This window comes from Primulina eburnea, chromosome 2 (assembly GCF_022965805.1).
Source record: "Primulina eburnea isolate SZY01 chromosome 2, ASM2296580v1, whole genome shotgun sequence".
Classification (NCBI taxonomy): Eukaryota; Viridiplantae; Streptophyta; class Magnoliopsida; order Lamiales; family Gesneriaceae; genus Primulina; species Primulina eburnea.
The window spans coordinates 42,309,069-42,332,354 of NC_133102.1; the positions used below are offsets into that span (position 1 = coordinate 42,309,069).

The 23,286-nt window shown below is 31.3% G+C and overlaps 1 protein-coding gene and 1 long non-coding RNA gene across 3 annotated transcripts; both read right to left on the bottom strand.

Moving 5' to 3' along the window:
• Positions 1-1,685: 1,685 nt before the first annotated feature.
• On the bottom strand, positions 1,686-2,071 carry LOC140824731 (uncharacterized). Its single transcript, XR_012116450.1, has 2 exons — positions 2,012-2,071; positions 1,686-1,885 (listed from the first exon to the last, which is right to left on the bottom strand). It is a non-coding gene; the product is annotated as an uncharacterized lncRNA (long non-coding RNA).
• A 2,824-nt stretch (positions 2,072-4,895) lies between these two features.
• LOC140823314 (BTB/POZ and MATH domain-containing protein 2-like) lies at positions 4,896-8,397 on the bottom strand. 2 transcript variants are annotated; one of them, XM_073184595.1, is made up of 4 exons: positions 7,641-8,397; positions 6,137-6,389; positions 5,482-5,758; positions 4,896-5,273 (listed from the first exon to the last, which is right to left on the bottom strand). In XM_073184595.1, exons 1-4 carry the CDS (start codon positions 8,057-8,059, stop codon positions 5,092-5,094), a joined length of 1,131 nt encoding a protein of 376 aa, XP_073040696.1. In that variant the 5' UTR covers positions 8,060-8,397; the 3' UTR covers positions 4,896-5,091. The 2 variants fall into 2 exon arrangements, with proteins under 2 accessions (XP_073040696.1, XP_073040695.1); XM_073184594.1 differs by having other exon boundaries at positions 6,137-6,485.
• Between the last annotated feature and the right edge of the window lie 14,889 nt (positions 8,398-23,286).

Genomic DNA, 23,286 nt, shown 5'->3' on the forward strand with positions numbered 1-23,286 from the left:
ATTAATGTTTTTCAACTACAAACAACCACCACATTAAAATAAATAAATAAATTATTCATGGTACACTCAAAATAAATAAATAAACATATAATAATCCAAATAAATAATAAATAAATATACATAAATATTTGAGTCGAACACATATCAATGTGAGACAGATTTTTTATTTGGCTCATCCATGAAAATTATTAATTTTTATGCTAAAAATATTACTTTTTATTGTGAGTACCAGTAGGGTTGACCCGTATCACATATAAAGATTCATGAGATTGTCTCACAAAAGACTTACTCTTTGATATATCCTTAATATAATCAAATCTTGCCATAAAATGAATAAAAAAATAAGATAAATTATCTATATATCAATCATTTAATAGATTTCCAATTTTTTGTTATAATCAATCACAAAATACCTAAAAAATTAAATAAAAAAATTGCATCTGACTCCATAGCATAAAAAAAAAAGTTGTAAAACATACATTATGAAACTTGATCATTTCTTAATGACATTCGAATATATAATTAAATTAATATTGATTTACTCTGATCATTTTATTATTTATAACAATAATAAGAATACTATAAGTTATAACAATAATATTTCATTACTTTTAAAAAGTATCTAAAAAATTAATAATTATCTTAATATTTTTTTCACTTTCAATTTTCAACCAATGATTATTTACATGTCCTAAGATTGATTTTTTGACAACCTCAGTTGGCAGATCGTGCTCTCAAGTTTCGTCAGTTCAAATCAACCGCAAAGATACGTATGAGATAAAACACCTTGACTAAATTCTATACCTTCAAATAACAAAATTATATATAAATTAACCCACTTTATTTCAATTCTTCAATTATAAAAACCATTTTTTTAAAAAAATAAAAAGTTCACGTTCATTTCATAAACAATTTGATCACAAGATATTATTTTTATTCCTATTTTTATTCTACCTTCAATTGTTAAAAAAAAAATTGTCCATTTTTTAAAAAAAAAAACAAGCAACTTAGATTAATAAAGTGGCCACTTCAACATTTGATCCCATCTGGAAAAAAGTTTAAAAAGAACATCTAATGTTAATTATTTCAGCAGCTGCACCAGTAACACTAATCCCATCTATTCCAAGAGGAGTATTGGTGTAAACAAACCGAATGTGAAGAAACTTTTAAAGCTCAAATTAGATATATTTGAGTCGAGTTAAGTTTGATTAAAAGCTCGAAAATTTCATCCATGTACTTAAAACTAAACTAAAGAACAAACTGGGAAAAGCCAAAGTTTCACAACTTGATTAATATAGATAGATAATCAAGCAGTAACCAAAAGACAAGCTCGAATTCCAGTTTTAGTCGAACACGGTTCTTTCCATGGTTTCAATCCCTTAAACCAATCATCCAACATGAATTCTTCATTAAAAAAAATACCTATAGAAAGTGATCGACCCGAGGCATCAACAATGGGCTGAATAATACATCATTCCTTCACACCCACAGAATAGCATTAACGTTGTAGTCCACTACTTTTGCGACGATGGGTGCACATGGGAAGTGTTTCGAGTTTCCTGCGTTACTTAGCACGACATCACCTGTTGAAGTGATCTACATTTTGCCATGTCGTCTTTCAGACTAAGAGACCCGTGGTGAATAATAATACGGTAATTTTAACAGTGTTGGGTGCAAAGATGTCATAAGTAATACAAGGCAAAAAGTGGCTGCAATTGGCGAACAAAGCCCCCGTTACCAAATTCTAACGAGATGTTTCTATCTTACATGAATTTGCAAATGAGTCTGATGACTACTACAAAAGTCAGTCATGCTATATTGAGAAACTGGCACACCCGTCAAATGATGTCTCCTGCGCTTGATCAAGAGTTTTCACTGTATGCAACTGCATTTACACGAGGAGATATCTCTTACCGACACAGAAGGGAATATTTTGAAGTTTGCAAGAAAGATTACGCAAAAATTTTGGATGAGGAACAGAAACACGCAGCATTGAGCTAGTAGAAAGAACCTAGCTGGCTCGAGCTTCTCTTCTTGTGGCATCATGTAACATTTCAACATCAACTGCATCCAGCAGGACAAGAAACAGCCAACCTTAGCATGTGCACACAAAAGCTATCAGCTTAAAGAAGTGACAATTTCACCTTAAGCTGTCGAAGTTGGATTACTAACAAAAACAACAGGAATCCACAAAAAGGTACTCTATTCAAATTAAATCCTAGTGAACCACCTCGATACTTTCCAATAATCTGTTATAAGATATGAAATCATTTACAAAATGAAATTTCTTCGTAATCAGTAGCAGGAATACAACCTTGAGTGATGGCCACCGTCTACACAAGCTGAGTGAAATAATCAAATTCAATTTTTTTTTGCAAAAATATATACATGATAAGGTAGCCTGGAAATGAAAATAAGAAATATACGTGTACAAATATCTAATGACCGATGACAAAAAACAAGAAAAATACATGGAAAAACTAAGTAAATACAAAATGAACCATGAACCCTAGATCAACGAATTAGGGCGAATAGAGATGAATACCGTATGTGGGTACTTGTCTTGATAAGGCATCTCTAACCCAAAACTTTATTTTAAAATAGTGTAGTTTTTGCACCAAATACAATATTCATCTAACTCATCTACTTCAAATCTTACTCTAAACAAGAATATTCTCGAAATATAATAAAATGTATACGTGACATTAAATTAAATAATATATTATAAATACAATTTCAAATATTTGAATGACCGTATTCATCCTAAAATTATCAATTAAAGAATTTTTTAATGTATAGTGAGCGTCTTTGTATTTTATTTGCTTATATCGGGCGAGAAATTCGTGAAATCTGATATACGCATTGACAGTCATTAATTATACCATTAGGCTGCGTTTGGTTGGAAGGATAGGATAAACTAATGATTAGTACGTAAATGATAAAGAAAATGATTTTGGTAGGATTGTAATATATGGTGTAAAATAATATTATGTTTGGTAAGATTTTTAAGTGTAGGATAATTTTGAATTTTTGGATGAAAAGACGAAATTGCCCTTCCCCTTCGCGACGGCGGTGGGCGGGGGGAATGTTTCCGGGAATTAGCGACGGATTTTAAAAACCGTCGCTCATAGCGACTGTTTTTGAGAAACCGTCGCAAAAACCGTCGCAATTTGCGACGGTTTTTTACAAACCGTCGCTAAACAGGCGGTTGGCGGTCCGTCGGTGGTCGACCGGTGGTCGGCCGGCGACGGTTGTGGAGGCGGCAGTCGGTGGCGGAAAGTGGTGGTAAGTTTGATTTTAGGTGGGAAGTGGTGGTGAGTTTGAATTTAGGAGAAGGGTAAAATTGGAAAAATAGGAGGTATTAAGAGTGGGATAAATAATCCTAGGGGGTGAGGAGGTATTATTTTAACCTACCTAATATAACCTAATCATTCATAGGAGGGATTGACTTGGTTAAATAATCACCTCAACCAAACGCTGGATAGACTAGGATAAAATTATCTATCCTACCCAATCACCCCAACCAAACGTTATCTTATAGTATTCATACGGCATTGTTTTTTAGTTGGTAAATATATGTTTTCCTATATTAATTTCTTAAATAAAATATGAATAAGAATAATAATAATAATAATAAAGTAAAAAATAAATTAATAAAAAAATGTATAAACAATATTGTTATTATTGATTAAAAAATGAAAAAACAAAAACATTATTAACAATAACAATCGCAAGAATAAGAATAAACAAGAACAGTAATAATAAGAACAATAACAGTAAATGAAATGACACACGAATCAACCAATTTTTTCAATACAATGGAATTGAATTAAAATCGATGAGAGTTAAGGTAACCAATTAATTTATATGTATATATTTTGGCGGGTTGATAAATTGATTACTCGACTCATTTATTTTATACGACGGGACGAGAGGAATTGACAGATGTAGCCCATTTTGACGTTGATCAAGCAGGTTCGTAAGAAAAAGAATTGATATGCTCTCATTTTGAGCACAACTTGTATTAGAGTGGTACAACACATTTTATAGATATGGTAAGACCTACTTGTATCGTTGGGAGGGAATTGTGGCAAAGAGCAAGGTGTCAAGATCCATATAAATGAAATCGAAGATATTATAATTAAATCCCATTATTTTACTGTTTATTTGGCCAGAGAGATCTAATCAATTTTTAGAGTGTTTCTAAGCTCTGAAAAACAGTTATGTACGTACAAGTGTCGTCTGTGAATTGAACGGATCGAGAAATTGTCAAACTTAACTCGTCTATTTGACGTGAACGATCCGACGGGTTTAGTTTATTGTGACAGTTCTACTTCTACTTATTTTTAAAATCGGAGAAGATGAATGTCACAATTAGATCTTGAACCAGATAGCTCGTCTTAAATTCATCTGCTAACAATATAAACAGATTCTGTACTATACATAAAACAATGCTAGTTGTAGTGTAATTTCTCACATTTTTCACATGGAATCGCGTTGTATTGTTATGGCCACGACAACGTCGACTCACTAGATCCTGTTTCTAAACCCCCACGGCCACAAAGGGCACAAACTAAATCAAAATGAAAACATGACAAACTCATTCTATGAAGAAGTTGTCTCAATGCTTATCGTTGTCAATTGTCATACATCAGATGTTGCTAAAGAATTATTGGTCCCGTTATCATCCGATCCAAAATATATAGTCAAAAATAATTTGTTTTTTCAGTTGAAAGTTTATATATTTAAATAATTTCGAAGTCCCGTAAAAACGTTCAGAGGATTAGCCACGCACACAAACCCATTAAGCTTACAAGTAGTTTCTATGCATAAAATATCATAACCGTATTAAGAGAATCGGAAAGACTACTAGTAATAATTCTCACAACCAAAAGTTATTTCCAAACAAAATGACAAGTTTTGTAGACATTTTGGGAAGTTCGGAACCAGTAACTCTTAACTGTCACCCGTTGAATTAGATAACCTCGACGACAGTAAAGCGTACACAAAATGCAAAAACACAACCAAGGGATACGTAGATTTTGGCAGAAGAAAAGACAAACATTACATTTACATAGAAGGTAGGGGTTCCTATAATCTCGGCTTAACACGACGACCATTGGCATCACCTCCATCAAGAATACCTTCAGTCTCCATCTTACCAACTGCTAAGTTATGTATGTTGATGATCCTAGCAACATATTCTAGCAGTTCAGTCAAGACTCGAGGACAGCTTTCTTTCAAGTAGTCAAAACCATCAGTCTGCATAACAGCTGCAGAAACAAACGTCAGATTAGGAAGACTTGACTAAAGAAGTGGAAACACTTGCATCCAAAGTTAACCATGCTCGAGAGAAACATTCCACTGAAAACATAACAGGCTTCAACATTGTCATGACCACATGAAAAAGAAGATAAAGAAAGGTATGGCGATATGAATTCATACACGCAACGAACAAAAGTAGGTGGGCATACAAGATACCTCTAAGATTTTCAGGCAATGCAACAAATTGGAGACAGGAAGATTTCAACTGGAAACAATGGTGCTGCTCGGCCAACGCTAGTGTTGTCGCCACAGTATTAATAGCGACATTCTTACAGAGTTTATCCTCACAGAGTAACCTGAGTCTGTCCAAGCCGTATCGATCAGCAGCTGCTAGTAGATGTTGAGACATCAAAGTTGAAGCCCATTTTGAGTTCAAACCAGTAAGTTCTTCAAAGTCAGGTAGCACATCCCAGTATACAAAATGAAGTAGAGCCTACAAGTGACAAATAAATACATACTAGTTTAAAATCTACAAAATCCAATTTTAGAAATTCATTAGATAATTTTTTTAAAAAGCTTGAAACACTAATCATTATCATAACTGACATATTCATTAAAAGTCGACCGAGTGAACCAAGCTCGATGAAGAAAAAAGAAAGAAAGATTTATTGGAAAAGACACTTGTTTAAGTACAACAAGAAACATGACAAATGATGAACATTGACAAATCTGAAATAGCACCCAAAAAAAGTAGAAAAAGTTTACGGATATTTTAAAGAAATTATTCTAGGGAAAATTCAAGGAAAAAAAAATCCTATATGGTCGAAAGGAAGTGAGAGCAGATAGGCTGGACACGGAAGTTGCAACAGACCTTGAAGACAGGTGCTTCCATGTCTTCAATTATTGTGCACTGTGTATCTTCATCCTTCATTGGGCCATATAATTGAGCTCTAAATACTGGTGAGCGAGCAGCAAGCACCAATTTGTGAGCAGCAAACGTTTCTCCATCAACCTCAAAATTGATATCGGTTCCTTTTCCACTTTCCAGCAACTTCCCAAAATGCTGACCAATGTCTGGTGGAGGTAATGATATAGAATAGATCTTAGGTGCCTCAGCATGAGAACTAACAACACCAACACAACAATGAACTTGTAAGCAATCATCTTTTAGGTAATCTGATGATTCTAGAATAGCCCTTCTGTAAAAACGCTTGTATCCCCTGTGGCCAAGATTAATCATTATGTCAAACCAAGTAACCGGCCATTTGATCATTTAGAGAACAAATATGACATGAATGCAATGAGGAAAGCAGATCGTGAATACGTAATGAAAAAGAAAGAAAAACAGATAGCAGAATTCAGTCTGCAGCATCGCATAACGGAAGAATGCAGACAGCTCATTGATCAACAGTCAATCAGGTTTATACTTGCTGAAGCTAGACTCCCACACTTCTTGCATGCAGCTATATATTTGTTGGTTGAAGTCAGAAAAACATAGTGGTGTAATGAGCTTTGTGAAAAACAAACTGATGAGTCAATAAATAACTTTGAGAACAAGAAAGATCAAATCATATGCTAATAGAAGTGTGTTGGGATTGAAACAAAATGAATTCTACTACAAACATGCTTTAGATTAGTACTTGTTACATTAACTTCCAAATACACATCATCTAACATGCTACCTAAGAGTTTCTGCAAAAATAAATCTCAAAGCTTTCGCCATGAAATCAGTAGATTATTTAATCCAGAATCAAGTTAATGCACAATAAATATAAAAATCAAATACAACCATTGAAGTACATTCTTCTTCTTGCAGAAGTTATCAACACTTCAGCGAGGAGAAAAAAACCTAAATAGAGAACCAACTGATCTTACTTAGATTGGCTACCTCATCTCTCATTTTCAAACTTCTATCCTACAAAAATTAACGTGGACTATAACAAGTAACAACTGTACCACTGAAATCGAAACAAGACAGACATTGTACGATAAGCTAGAAGTGGCGTTTAAAGTAATCCACAAAACCATAAAAAAATTGGATACCTACCCATAACGTAACAAAACTCGCTACAGTGTAATAGCCATGGTGTTTGAATATGTATAATCATTCCGTGATTTATAATACACTTAAAAAATAAAGAAAAGAAGTCCAGAGGAAGACACGATAAAACGAAGGACAAGCTAATTTACACACAATTATACGGTCCAGGTAGACAGCCTTACTTCTCATTATTGAAACTCTCCATCAACAATAATAAGAAAAATAAAACTGTAGCAATGTGATACCAATATATGTTAATCAACGTGGGAATAGCTGAAATAATACATAAATCCCTGACGAGAAAAAAAAAATATATTAAGAAACAAAAACTGACCACATGCTGCCACGGTATTTCAGTGTGTATGGTCCACTCTCTAATGCCCTACCAAAATGGCTATGCACTTTGTGCCTCTCCTTCCCACTCTGATCCAACAGGGTCAACTCAAAAAGCGCCCTGACGTCCACAGCGTCACTAGCAAGGGCAATGAAAAGGGAAACGTATGTCGCATTATCCTCCACGCTCTTTCCATCTGGATAGAAATAAATAGCCCACGTATTCCCGCCAACCATGAACATATCAGATGCTATGTATTTCCCAATCCCAATCCCTTTGGACAAAGAATACCCCGTGATTTTGAAGTCGTGCGAGCCATTTATCGTCTCCGTAATGGATGTCGATGTGGTCACCGCAGCTGACGAGTGTGAAACCGATGAAGACGCTGGTTTCGCAATCGCGTTGCAAACCCTTCCCATTGCAACCGTTTGGGCTACAAAAGCCTTAATCCCTTGAAATCCGAGATTGAATTTATGCAGGATTTGAAAAGGAAACGAAATTTAAGTGTTAAACGTAAAAAAAAACAAGAGGTAAAGACAGGAATTTGGGGGAAAAGGGGAGACAGATACTGGAGATTGAACGTAAAGCGGGAGCAGTGAATATCGTAAAGATTTAAATTGGGTGAGGAAATCTTGGATCAAAAACTGAAGGGTATATCCTAGATTTCTAGGGTTCCGGACACGAAAGTCGAGCTCTCATCGTGAAAGGGAGAGACGAAGAACATTGGCTCAAAAAACATAAGAAGGCTATTTCAAAAACAAAAGAAACAAAGTACGGTGTCATAAATGTTAAAAGTAACAAAATATATTAAACTATATATTTTATAAAATTTTGTAAACTCAATCACGTGTTTTCTTCACAAATTGAGAGATCGATTTATAGAATTTTTTTAAAAAATAATCTAAAAATAAATACATCATCACACACTAGTTTTCAATATTTACAACTCTTATTTTCAACATTCAATAATTTCAACTCTTATTTTCAACACTCCCCCTTGTGATAACGATCATGATACAATGATTTTCTCATTACGTGTTTTTATACTGCATCGTTAAAAATCATATTAGGATAAAAACTATAGTAAGGGAAAAAGAGTGCAGTCACGTAAACTCTCTCTCATGTTAACACGAATGATTCTTCACAAATTTCGAAGATTGCATATCTCAATATTATTTATATGCCTTCTGAATATTGTCATAGGAAGTGCTTTTGTGAAGAGATCTAATGAGTTTTCACTTGATTGAATATAAAGAATATCAATATCTTTATTCTACGCAAGCTCTTGGGTGAATGCGAAGAAATCTGTCGTTTTTTATGCATCCTTCTTTCATTTGAGCAACACATGCATATCTTCATATAGTGTCGCATGCTTCTTGTCGAATGATAATCCGTATAAGATTTGGATATGTTGTGTTATTGATTTTAGCCACACACACATTTACGACTTACTTCATGCAGTGCAATGATCTCGACGTGGTTTGATGAAGTTGTTACGAGTGCTTGTTTCTGTGAAAGCCAAGAAATTGCAGTGCATCCACGAGTAAATACATATCCGGTTTGAGAACGTGCTTTATGTGGATCAGATAAGTACCCAGAATCAGCATAACAAATTATGCTTTGATTGGTATCTTTCGAATACAAAAGTCCCAAGTCTGTCGTTTCTCGCAGCTAACAGAATATATGTTTAATTCTGTTCAAGTGTACGTATGTTGGATATGAGCTAAATCTTGACAATAAATTTATAGCAGAAGATGTATCAGGTCTTGTATAATTTGCAAGATATATAAGGGCACCAATAGCACTTAGACATGGTACTTCTGGACCGAGAATAATTTCATCATCTTTACATAGATCATTTATCAGAAATTTTATATCATTAGATAACAAAAAATGTGTTTTACCACAATCTTTAATCAAGTCCACATGACCTGATATTGTATTCACAATTGTTTTTGTTGGTTTTAGTTCCAAGAAATATATTTTATCCCGGAGAATAGTGTACGTTGTATCACTATCATGTATGCAAACTTCCATGAGATTATTTTCATGTTTAGCTTTGTTCATAGAATTTTCCATATTTGAAATTTAAAAAAAACGCATGCATGAAAAAAATTACTGACAATACATATGTAATTTATTGAAAAATATAAGACATATCATAATTATACAATAAAACATTAATATATAAGCACATGAAAAATAAAATATTTTACATTTCAATTCAACCAATATATTGATTATTTTCAAATAAATCATTCAGAAAATCTACAGCATTAAAATGAGTTGTATTACTCAAACGGTCACAGCGTTAAATGAAATTTGTCTCTTTTTCTTTTTCCTTTATCGATTCTTTATAAAGCTTACAAAGGTGCTCGGAGGCTTGACAAATACGAGACCAATGTTTTGGAGTGTCGCATCTAAAACAGAATCTTTCAATCGTTTTGACTGATTTTCAATAATACTCGTGTTCTCATGATGCCTTTTTAGTGGGTGGTTCGTGACGATCTTTTGAGATGAGTTATAGAAGTAACTATCTCGATTGTTTTCAAAATCATGATCATGACCACTTCCACGTCCACGACCTCGACCTCGACCAAAACCTTGTCTTTGAATTTTATTTTGTTTTCCAAGTTTAAATTCATTTTTACTTACATCATTTACTTTGGGAGATGCTGTTGATCCAGCGGGTCGGGACTGATGATTTTCTCATTAGCAGCTCGTTGGTCTTTTCCGCCACAAGAAGACATGCGATAAGTTCAGAATATCTCGCAAATCTATGCACTTTATATTGTTGTTGTAGAGTTATATTTGATGCGTGAAAAGTAGAAAATGTTTTTTCAAGCATTTCCGATTCTGTAACCTCGTGTCCACAAAATTTTAATGGCGAGATCATTCGATTCATCGCTGAATTGTAATAATTGACTTTCTTAAAATCTTGAAATCTTAACGTATTACATTCATAATGGGCGGTTGGAAATATAAATTCTCTTATATGTTCAAATATTTTTTTTAATCATTTTCATAAAGCAATGACATCTTTTTCAATGAGATATTCATATTTTAATCTTTCATCAAGATGTCAACGCAAAAATATAATTTTTTTTTATTTTTCTTGTAATGATTAGATATCATTTTTTTAATGGTCTTATTTAGACACAATGACTCAATATGCATTTCTAAATCGACAGTCCATGATATATAATTTTTTCTCGTAATGTCGAGCACAACAAATTCGAGTTTTGCCAAATTTGACATGGTAATACTATAAAAATAATAATATTTTTTTATTAGTTAAGTTCTAAATCTATTAATATGACAATACAAAGTAAATGATAAATTATAAGTATAAGCATTCTTAAAAATAAAGAAAAAACGCGAGACAGATATTCTCCGATAAATATAAGACTAGTGAGTATAATAACCAAAATAATTATACAAAATAACCTTGAAAGAATCATCTTCTTCTTCTTCGAAAATTTTGATGAAGAACATTTATAGGGAAGAAGATTAATTTTGGAATGATCGAAAGTGTTTGTAAAATCATATTTATAAAGTAAAAATTAGTCGTTTATAACCGTTACAAAATCTTAAAAAATCAGTGTATTTATATGTAAATTTTACGGTAATAATATAATGTATATAATAATCATATCAAGTTATTATAATGAGGTGTCATAGACTCCTTTTATATAATAACATGATATAATATATTAAATATATATACAATAAAAATAAATAAATAGTAAAATAAATATTTTTACTTTTGAATATCATTACATTTTTTTTTGTGTTTTGAAGCTTGGAAAAATATAGAGAACCAAACCTTCAAGTATCGTGCTTATAAGGTGTTAAAAATAAAAATATACGGGAAAAAGTAAAAATCTCAAACTCACAAAATATATTAAACTACGCACTTTATAAATTTTTATCTACTCAATTTTGTCTTTTCTTCACAAATTGAGAGACCTACTTATATATATTTTTTTAAAATAATCTAAAAATAAATAAATCATCACATACATCATCACACACTAATTTTTAATATTTACAATTCTTATTTTCAACGTTCAATAATTTCAAAACTTATTTTCAACAAATCCCTCGTTTTTTCCAATAATTCATGATGAAAAATACATATGACGATTCTTCCTTCAGTATCATAGCAAACCTTAAAGTCTGGAAAATTGTCACGTGATGCCTTTTTAACAGCTTTCCCAATTATATCTAGTACAAATAGCTTCTGTTAAAATTATTTTTATTATTATAAACATTGATCTAGATTCCCATTAACAGGTAAGAAATTATTGGATCGATTTTTGGACTTTCAAGACACACTGGAATCCGATTCCCACCGCTACATTAATTTGTCATCTGGAAAAACTATTTTGAGGACAGATTAAGAAATGAGAAGTATCAAATATTACACCCGACTTCACAAATCCTGGAAATCATTCAAATGTAAGGGATACAAAAACTTATTTTCTTACACATGTTCATATCGAAAGAAATGTAATAACAAGAACTTTGAAAATTAAACGAGGCGATCGAGATCAGTTCATACAGCAGAAAGGAGAACAAAGAAGCACCTAATTTTGGCCGTGTTCTTTTTTTTTTTTTTGAAAGACTTTTTGGCTATGTTCTCAACTGCAAAAGCTCACATCTTCAAAAGAGGAGAGCATCTTAGACTCTTAGCGACCATGCCATCTAAAGTTAGGTTGGAATTTACTCATAAAGTTACATTCCACTAATATTTGATCATACGCAAATCAGGGTTATGGAAATAAACCAGCTTGATTTTTTAAAAGAATATGCCATGCATAAACAAAATAATATAGTATTGCATATACAAACTTTTCGAGCCGGACCGAACAAAATTCGAGCGGCCATATATATACACTTAAAAGTCATATCTCCTTCATAAATATACAAAACACGTCCATTTTCTTGTCATCACACGATATATTTGAAATGACACAGAACCAGAAGGGTACATACCCAAAAACCCAAAGAAAACTATCAGAAAGAAAAAAACACTTTCGAGAGAAGAGAGATTGTGGTCGTTAATGGACAAGGAAATGATCAAAAGATTGCTCGTGGGGTGTTCGAAAAGACAGCTCCAGAATTTCCGGTATCGGTATCGGTATGGAAAAATTCCATACCGATATTTGCGGTACGGTATACCATACCATACCCACCCTAGTGATAGTTTGATTTATGCATAAAGAGTATTTGATTAAAAAAAAAAATCTGCCGTTCAATGTACGTACGGCTGTATGACATATTCATATCACACAACATCTCTGGTTGATATGGTTACTGTTGTTTTATATTATTCTAAAAATATATATATCAGTTATAGAAATTAAATCTTAGAATGCAAGGGGCATGTTTTTCATTTTTGATCGTGTTGCCATCAATTTACGGTCTTGTATAATAATTTACATTTTTTCAATTATAGTTGTTTTTTATTTGAATGCTAATGTGGCATCAGAAATTATCACGTGTCATCAGAAAATATTGATGTGAAGAAGGTCAATACAAGCGTAATTGCGCCAGTAGATGAAAAATAATTACAGTTGAAAAGAAAAATACAATTTAGTTTACTAAAACTGTGAATCGACCGATAACAAAACAAAAAAAAAAAACATGCAAGTTATATAAATAAATATGTAACTTTTTCAAATATAATTGATCTCTTTTATCATCGGTTTACTCTTACTCGTTGTTGTGCCAATTATAAAAAGCCCAAAGCCCAGAACATTAAAATGGGCTGGACCACCAAAAGGGTATGATCGAGACCCACGCGATGATGCATAAATCCGTCTTCAAAGGTGAATCCGATTCGGTGGATTAGGTTAGCGCTTGATATGTGATCACAAAATTGATTCTTTCTGTCAATATTTTATCTGACAAGCTCGGTGCCGTTTACCTAATTAACATGACAGACTATTGTATTAGTTCCGAAATTTACTCAATACACATGAAAAGTATCAGCTGCGGGTTAACACGTCATAAAAAATTCGTAGTGAATCTGAAATATTTGGTAAGATTCAAAGATTCAATTGTAGGATATTAGAGTTTGATTCGATAATTTATGGAACTGATTGTCTATTCTCTATATTATATTATATATGACTCTTCAAAAATATAAAATTAAATATAATGGATCATGCGCGCAATAATATTATGTGTAAGTTGACTTTGACATTTAATTATTGTTATTATAATTATTTATAATCAATTAAATTAAATTCTTTCAACGGCGTCTTTCGCAGTTATTGAAGAGTAAAGCAGCTTTCGTTCGAGTACTTTGATAAAAATGGCTATGGCAACAAACACGCTTCTTCAGAAATTCTAATTAAGCATGAGCCACCCAATTAATATATTTTAAATATTATACTTACGTTAATTTTTTTTTAATAAATTTGTCAATTTTGGAAATTGAGTAACTATTAAATAATGTGATAATTTTATTTATTTCCAATCACGTTTGTCAACCTTCTGAAAAAGGTTTTGAAATAGTGAATTTTTAATACAGTTGGATCTTAAAATCGAGACATCGTCCAAAACCTTGGTATTTTGAAATAAACCAAATTTTACAAATATTTTTTGTGCTCGTTTTAATTTTTCTAATGATAGCGAATACAATTTGCTTATCTAAGTTCTCTTGTAACCAACTTTTATGATATATATAGTACAACGGATCGTAATGCACACGATGTATGTGTTTCATTAAAAAAAAATTAGAAAAAGAAATATGTTATATTTAAATGAAAGTTATCAATTTTTTGAAATTGAAATGGTAGGACAAAAAATAAAATATAAACAAAAATATGGTGTATAATTAGATGGTTAGAGAATATTTTGGGAATTATAAAAAAGATTCACCAACATATCAAATTTAGTTAGTAAATAAAGTTTAACTTTAATATAATAGAATATTATAAATAAGACAAAAGTTTGTGTGAGACGGTCTCACAGGGTCGTATTTGTGAGACGGATCTCTTATTTGGGTCACCCATGAAAAAATTTTAATTTTTATGCTAAGAGTATTACTTTTTATTGTGAATATGTGTAGGATTGACCCGTCTCACGGATTATGAGCCGTGAGACGATCTCACATGAGACTCACTCTATAAATAAATAGTAATTTTGACATAAATTTATAATTTTGATAATGTATATTTATTTATTTGTGATTTTGATAATTTATATCGACAAATTTAAATAGTACTCATTTATCTTTCAAATTCTGTCTTTTTTCCCTCATGAATGATGATGTGACATATCGTACGCAGACGTCATGTAAGTGCCATGTGGAAATTATGACAGAAAATTTAAAAAAAAAATAAAAACATACAAACTAAACACAAACTATGATAATATAGACAAGTAAAATCGTAAAAAACCAAATATACATAATCGGATTGCAAAATCTCCAAATTTTAAATGTTTCTAAACTTCAATTTTTTTGGTAATTGAAATAGATACTATAATAAATATATACTAAATGTATCAAATTGATTATTCGATGTTCTTCTGTGGAAAATTGAACTAGATACTATAATAAATATATATTAAATGTATAAGATTGATTATTCGATGTTCCTCTATGGTGCCAAGACATACTAAAACTATAAAGTGATCCTAGACTTTATGATTAATTGTCCTTTGCGTATTGGTACTGTATTTAAGAATACCCCGAATTTTTACTTTTATTATTTATTATTATAAGTATTCTAGGAAAAAAATGATATCTGGTGATTAAAATTCTGGCTTTTAGCTTATCTTTACAAAAATCAAATTTGGTTATTGGACAAATTTAATTAATATAAACAGCATCTAAATTATTTATATTTTAAAATCATATCTCGGCTAAGAAAATTACAATATTCGAGTAAGATAGACCTAACATTTTTGAATGTCGAATATCCATTATTTATATTGGAAATTTTCATATAGATAAATTATAAGTCATCGACTGTTTCAACTTATTTTCGTTGTAGGTATTACAACATTATTGAAATTTAATATTTTGACATACAAAATTTATAAAATAAACATGTTAGAAGCCATAGTATCGAATAAAATATTAATTTATATTGTGGAAACCGTACAAAAATATGCAAATAATACATGTGGTCCGTTGTCCAGCACAAAAAATCATATATTTTCTTATATATATATATATATATATATATATATATATATATATATATATATATATATATATAAAGAACACAAAACAATTATCTGTCACGTAACCTCAAGAAAGTATGTGTTATAAAAAAATAATTATACATCGACTTATCAAAAAATCATGTATATACGTATGTGAGCACTTAACTAATATGTATGACTTCAATTCTTTTTTCCAACACTTTTTCGGACGAGTATGTTATACAAGATTTGTCAAATGCGGTTTATCAAATTATCATGATTTGCATGCTATTGCATTAATTCAAAAATTTATTAATATACAGTATACACCGAGAGACTAGGGGTTTTCGTGTCATAAAAACAAAGTCATATAAATTTAGAATTGACAAAATGGTTTGACGAAGTGAGGTTCGCTTTTATGACAATTTGAAATCTCTTACATGCAATTAAATCTTTGAATTGAAATCCTCTTAGCAAAAATTCATCATAAAGTTAGGCTCATGCACAATAGATTTCAAATTAATAACACTTGAATTTGAAATTCATGTTAATAAATATTCATGAATTATATGAGAGTGAATTTGATTTATCTAATGAAATTATCAGCTTTCTAATAATATAACTTTAGACTAAATAATTTATAGCACATATATATATATATATATATATATATATATATATGTGTGTGTGTGTGTGTGTGTGTGTCTGTGTGTGTGAGATTTAAGTCGTGACTAGTTGTAATATTTAATTATTTAGAGTTTGTAATTTAGTGTAAAAGGGTTTTTGTCACCTAACATCTATGTATTTAAACTTTGACATGGACAGCAAGTAGAAACTTCCCAATTTGGGTTGTTTGGTGTCTAATTAAAAAATATGAAAAAGTGTATATATTTTAAATAAATAAATAATAAATAAATAAATAAAGGTGGCATTACCTCTCATGCCACGCGTGTCTTGGTAGATGTCACAAGTCACATGTTTCAATTATATATATTTACACACATATATATATATATATATATAGATGAATGAATCAAACAGAATAATTGACGTCACAAATTAATTAAGGCGAAGACCAATTCAAAATAAAACACTAAAATAATACTGATTCAGTCTTAGTCCAACGCCATCTTTACAATGCTTTCTACAAATATAAGTTCAACGTCTCGTAAATATTGTCCCCTTCGGTTTATGTGGTTAGGCATTAAAAAATTGAAGCAATTGTTTGAATTTTCAGTACCATAAATCGTCAAAAAGTTGTTTTTCTCTGTTCACTTTTATCATTTTTTTTGGAGTCTTGACATGGTGCCCAACACGACAAGATGTCACGTTGGTAATATCTGATATCATGCCAACATTCAATCAAAGAAGGTCTAAAAGTTTAAAAAAAAATAGAAACTAATTACCGTACTAACATCAAACTTAGACAATTTATAAGACCAAAATATATCAAACTTGCGAAAATATTTTTCCAATTTCCCATCTTTATTACAACATATTGTTATTTATTTTATTGATGAGTGATTTTTAAAAACGTTTGTATTAAATATGCATGTGTTTTTTTCTATCCCAATATATTTGGATACGAATCTAGTGATGGTGCATTGGTGCCTAGGCACTCGACATATTGATGCAATGACCTAATTACTCGAAATTCGGATTCTTTAATTTATCATCGGCTTCCTACTTTCCCCTATACAATTCCCTCTACTTTCCTCCACCAAAAACACCCCTAAATTAGTAAAAGAGAGGCATCGGCCTAAAGAGATGTCGCATTTAATATATATATAAATATAAGCATTATATTTATTATAAGTTTTATGGTTACCAAACCACATGCCTCGTGAATTGCTGAACTTATCAATGGATTCGAGAGTACTCTCTTCCCTTGTAATTTTGGTTGGAGATGACTTTATTCCCGTACTATTTTGATGATACCAAATTGTACATCGTGTTTGATTTGGAGAGCGTGTCTTCAAATCTTCACAATTGGATAGGTCGAGCCAGATTCCTGAATTCTGCACAGATAAAAGAGGGTTAAGGGTTGTCGGAAGATTATCCGGCGTGACATCTCTGATGCTTAAGTCAGTCTGGGAAGCAAACTTAAGTGTGCAATATAATAGCGCTATATGAATAAGGAGTATGAATGAATCAAACCATATGCCAATACTTGGTATTTATAGGGGGAGGATGAGCTTTCATACCAGGTTAAAACTCCTATCAAGATAGATCCTTACTTGAGATAGGAGATTTCAAATACCAGGACTTTATCTAAATGGCGGCTGGGACTTTACCCTTATCTTGTCTAGATTTACCCATATCCCGAATTTATTGGGTCTCTTATGTATTGATGAGCATATCTTCGCATCCATCAGCCGCGTCAAGGTCTGAAATTTCCGACCCCTGGGTGGGCTAGGGACTGTGGTCTAGGGACTCTTGACCCTTTGGTGTGCTAGGACTTGTGGGCTAGGAGTCATTTTGAGATAGGCTCGAATCCGCCAAGATGTACCAAATTTAGGGGGCATCATATCCATAAACAAAGAAATGAATCCATTTGTATTTATCACGTAAATCACCCTGCGCGATACCCGATTTAGCCACTTAAACAAAAACATCATATTATGCAATGGAAGTCATATATATCTACAATCATATGATATTATTCACTTTGAGCTTAAATTCTCATGGATTTGCTTGTGGTCTTTACCCAAAAGATATCGTACCAATGAATATATCCTTTCATGTAATTAATAAATTATCTTACTCTTGTATTTCTAATGTGCGGTTTTGGTTGCATTCTAATAATCATCTCCTCAAAAACGGATCACCATCATTCTTTTTATGGTCCGGGCCTCCCTCAAACTCATATATTCATCATGGAGGCCACATGAAATATTTGGTGCACTGCCTGCCTCGATCTCTTTTGTTTTCACATATGCCATCACTTATTGTGCAATAAAAGTTATATATATCCACAATGATATGATATTGTTTATTTTGAGCTTAAAGTCTCATGGATTTTTTTTTTGGTCTTTACTCAAAATATCTCATACCAATGAAAATATTCTTCCATCTTATTAACATATGATATTTCTCTAATATTTTCAATATAGAACTTTTTTTGCATTCTCAACACATCATTATCACAAATGGTTTAAATATCAAATTGCTTTATTTATTTTATTTTCGGGGGAATTTTATCGACCAATGTATGTGTCTATATGAGTCATCATGTATCGTGTTCAAAATGTCAACATATCCTCTCTTTTTTCCTATTGATCTTTTCTCAAAATACAAGTGTTTAAACCAAAAAAATCATATGTCACGTCCGCATTCCGAAAAATTTATGCAACAAAATGATAATTTGGCTTTTACTCTGTGGGTTGGCTAGAGTTACTTATTCATGTATTATATAAATAACACAAAGTTTTGTAGTAAATTTATATATGTAACGTGAATCATGAGGGAGACTGTCCATTCAATCACCAGTAGCTTTCTTTTAACCAAAACCTCTCATGCGCCACTTTTCTTCACTTTTTCCTTCAAAAGGTAATGGAATCACGCACTTTCAATGCTTTACCTTTTTATTTTTATTTTATTTTATTTTTATTTACATATATTAAATATATCATATCTTAAATGATTTAAATTCTGATTAACATTGCATACAATTTGATTTGGGTAGAACATTATTATTTTTTATTTTTTAAAGTCAGAGTTAGAGTCGGAGTTCCTATTTATTAATTAACCCATTCAAGGCGTTATAAAGCTCGAATTCGAATTCGAGACTTGTTTGTTTCGAACTTGATGTTATATTTGAATCAATTTATTTCAAATGACAAAAACTTGTGTGAGACGGTCTCACGGATTGTATTTTGTGAGACAGATATCTTATTTGGGTCATCCATGAAAAAGTAGTATTTTTTATGCTAAAAATATTACTTTTTATTGTGAATATCGGTATAGATGACATATCTCACAGATAAAGATTCGTGAGACCGTCTCACAAGAGATCTACTCATTTCAAATATATAAATTTCAAATGTATTTTGTAGTTTTAGAGAAGCCACAAATTTCAAATTCACTCTTGCATATTTATATATATTTTTTTATGTTAAATTGTTAATTATGATATATTTCAAGTCTATTTTTTGAAATTTATTATATTTTTATTATTAATATATAAATAAGTAATATATAAATTTAAGATTTCATCAATTATTTTGTTGTTAACAATAAAATTATGATAAAAATCCATGGGTTTTAAATCCATGTCCCCATAAGAAACCTAAGTGCTATTAACCGAATTTCAGATTTAATTTATTTTTCCCCCCTAATGACATCGTTAGATTTATTGTCTATGTCTTAATACGCAAGCTCTTTATTCTTGAAGTGTCGTGTATCAAAAAGTAAGGGGAAAGATAATTAAATTAGAAATGTAATATATTTTCTACGATTCTATGTAATGATTTGGTCAATTTTTTAAATTGCATATTGTTCTTTACTTTTCCACTTTCCTCTTATATTCCTAGATTTTTTTTATGTGTGTGTATATATATATAGTTAAAGGAAATTTCCCCCAAGATTGGCTAGAGAATTTTGTTAATCAATGACTAAAAAATACAGGGCAAAAACTTGTGTGAGATGGTTTCACGGGTCGTATTTTGTAGGACAGATCTATTATTTGATTCATCCATGAAAAATTATTACTTTTATGCTAAGAATATTACTTTTTATTGTGAATATCGGTAGGGTTAATCCGTCTCACAGATAAAGATTAGTGAAGACCGTCGCACAAGAAATTTACTCAAAATATAATTATAATTGAGTACTCACTACTTCATGGTAAAGCTTAGTTGAATTTATTATATATTCACTCCATCTCAATATATACTAAATGTTTTTTTCGTATGTCTCAAATATATAGTCAACTTTCTATATTTTATTTACTAGTATATCTCTATTTAATATGTATACTTGTAATAAATTTTTTTCTCAATATCATTGAATAAGACTGTATTATGAAATTTTTATGTATAATTTTTTTTCCCGAATAATAACTTTAATCTGTGTGACAAAATGAACTATATAATTGAGACAGGTAAAATAACTTAATAATAATAAATCATTCCACCAACCACGAGACTCAGGCTTGAACATGACTAAAAATTCTGATTTATTTATTTATTTAAAAAAAATTAGTACATTTGAATTTTTAATTAATGATGTAAAGATGAGATTAGTATTTATTCTTTTAACCCATTTATAGTTTAATTAAATAAGTATTTTCAAATATGCTTATCCATAGTGATTAACTTTACTGTCTAAAATAATTATTTACTTTTAAAAAAAATCAAAGTAAAGGAAAAAAAACAACTTTTATTACCTTTAAGAAATTATTCGATAGAATAAGACAGGGCATCTCTTTTTGCAACATTCGACGGTACATTTTAAACAAAATTAAAGTACAAATTAAATTATTTTTAGGGTTGAACAACATCTTTCATGCCTGGGACACCAATTAAAAAAAATTAAATATATAATGACAAAATCCACCCAAAAAAGATGGTACCGAAGCAAAAACTCAGTACCGAAATAAAAATTTATCGATTATTTCGAATCGGATCAGAGTTAAGCCGAGCGACGAGAGTTTCCATAAACTTCGTTTTGAAGTTGGATTCGAATAGTACTTATTTTATCCATCCTCGTCTGTTTTAATATAGTAATTTTGTAGAACGACTTGATTTGGATGAAAAATTTGCTTTAAATAATAATTTGAAAATGACGTCGATATCGAATGTTATGAAAAACTGGTATAATTACTATAAAATATTAATAAGTGAACTTGAAATACTTTGAAATCATAGATTAAAATAACATAATATTAGCTTTTATGGCCAGAAAAATCCAGTTTATTTAAAGACAATCATATAATTAAATGGAAAAAATCATTTTATAAAAAAATAATGATTGCAGCTAGAGATAGAAGAGAGTCAAATAACAAGAGGCTATGTTGCGTTAACCTGCGCCACGGTTGGTGGTATGTGGAATCATCTGCATGTGCGTAATGCGCCCACATCGGTGGTCACAAAGCGCAGCCAACTACAGTCTTAAGACATTTGCGCCCATGGGACCCGGGCTCTAATAATACCCGATTGGCCGGCTTCACACATGGGGCCCAAACCCTGAATTATTACATAAAAATCAATTCTTTGAAATTGAACAAGCCAACTATAATAAAAATCAACATTTATGAGTTCGTCAATTGGCTCAATGGTCTCATTCTCTGCTCTATTATAATAATTCAAATTCGAGACACACCAAAAAAGTGTTTAATCTTAGATGGTCAGTCAGATGATGTGCCTTAATCACAACTAATATGTTGATGTGGTACAATATATCGAATGGTATAGTACATGAATATTTTGGCAAAGGAGATCAGCGAAAAATATAGTGAAGAAAAACAGTAAAGAAAGGCTTACAGCAAACCCAGGCCTGTATGAAATACATTGTCCTTAAAACAGATTCGTCCCCTCCTGTATGTGCTTCGAAGATCGTCTTGGACATCTGTTTCCCAAGATACAACGGAACAACCAGTAGTGACTTAAGCACGAGACACTACTACGGCGAACTGAAAACGTACATTTACTTTATCACCGAGATTTAACGGAGCCAAATGAAAAACTAACAAGATGAAATGCAAGAGAATGCTTGAAAGAGATAATATTTTCATATTTTTCAAATGATGAAATGAACATACTATTTATAAGCCTCAAAATGCACACCAAGAGTCATGCAAGATTAATTAACTCAATTAATCTTCCCATTAACTCAAGAATATGAAGAACCAAAACTCTTCAATTAACTCATGAATGTGGAGAGCCAAAAGACACTCTCACATTCACGAGACATAATTTTTATTCAAACTCTAAATTTGATTAAATTTCCAATAGTTGATTCTTCGATATTAGTCGGTTTGGACCTCCATTTAGTTTTACATAATCTTCGTCCTAATCATGGATGGATTACCCAGGTTTAGGTCTATAAGCAACGACAATTATACCCGATGAAGACTCGCACCAAAACAATGCTTTAATCCCAGGAGTAGGTCTCTTATGAGACGGTCTCACGAATCTTTATCTGTGAAACGGGTCCATCCTACCGATATTTACAATAAAAAGTAATACTTTTAGCATAAAAAATAATAATTTTTCATGGATGACCCAAATAAGAGATCAGTCTCACAAAATATGGTCAGTGAGACCGTCTCACACAAATTTTTGTCTAATCCTAGATGTCCGGTCAACTATTGCGTGTCATTGCATTTTGGGGAGAACTATAGCTCTAAGTTTGAATGACATTTCACCTCTAATCAAAACTCACCCATTTATTCTTCAATGTCAGTTGATTCGAACCTCAATTTAGTTTCACCCAAGATTTATCTTTATCATGAATATATTACTCAGGTTCAGATCTATAAGTT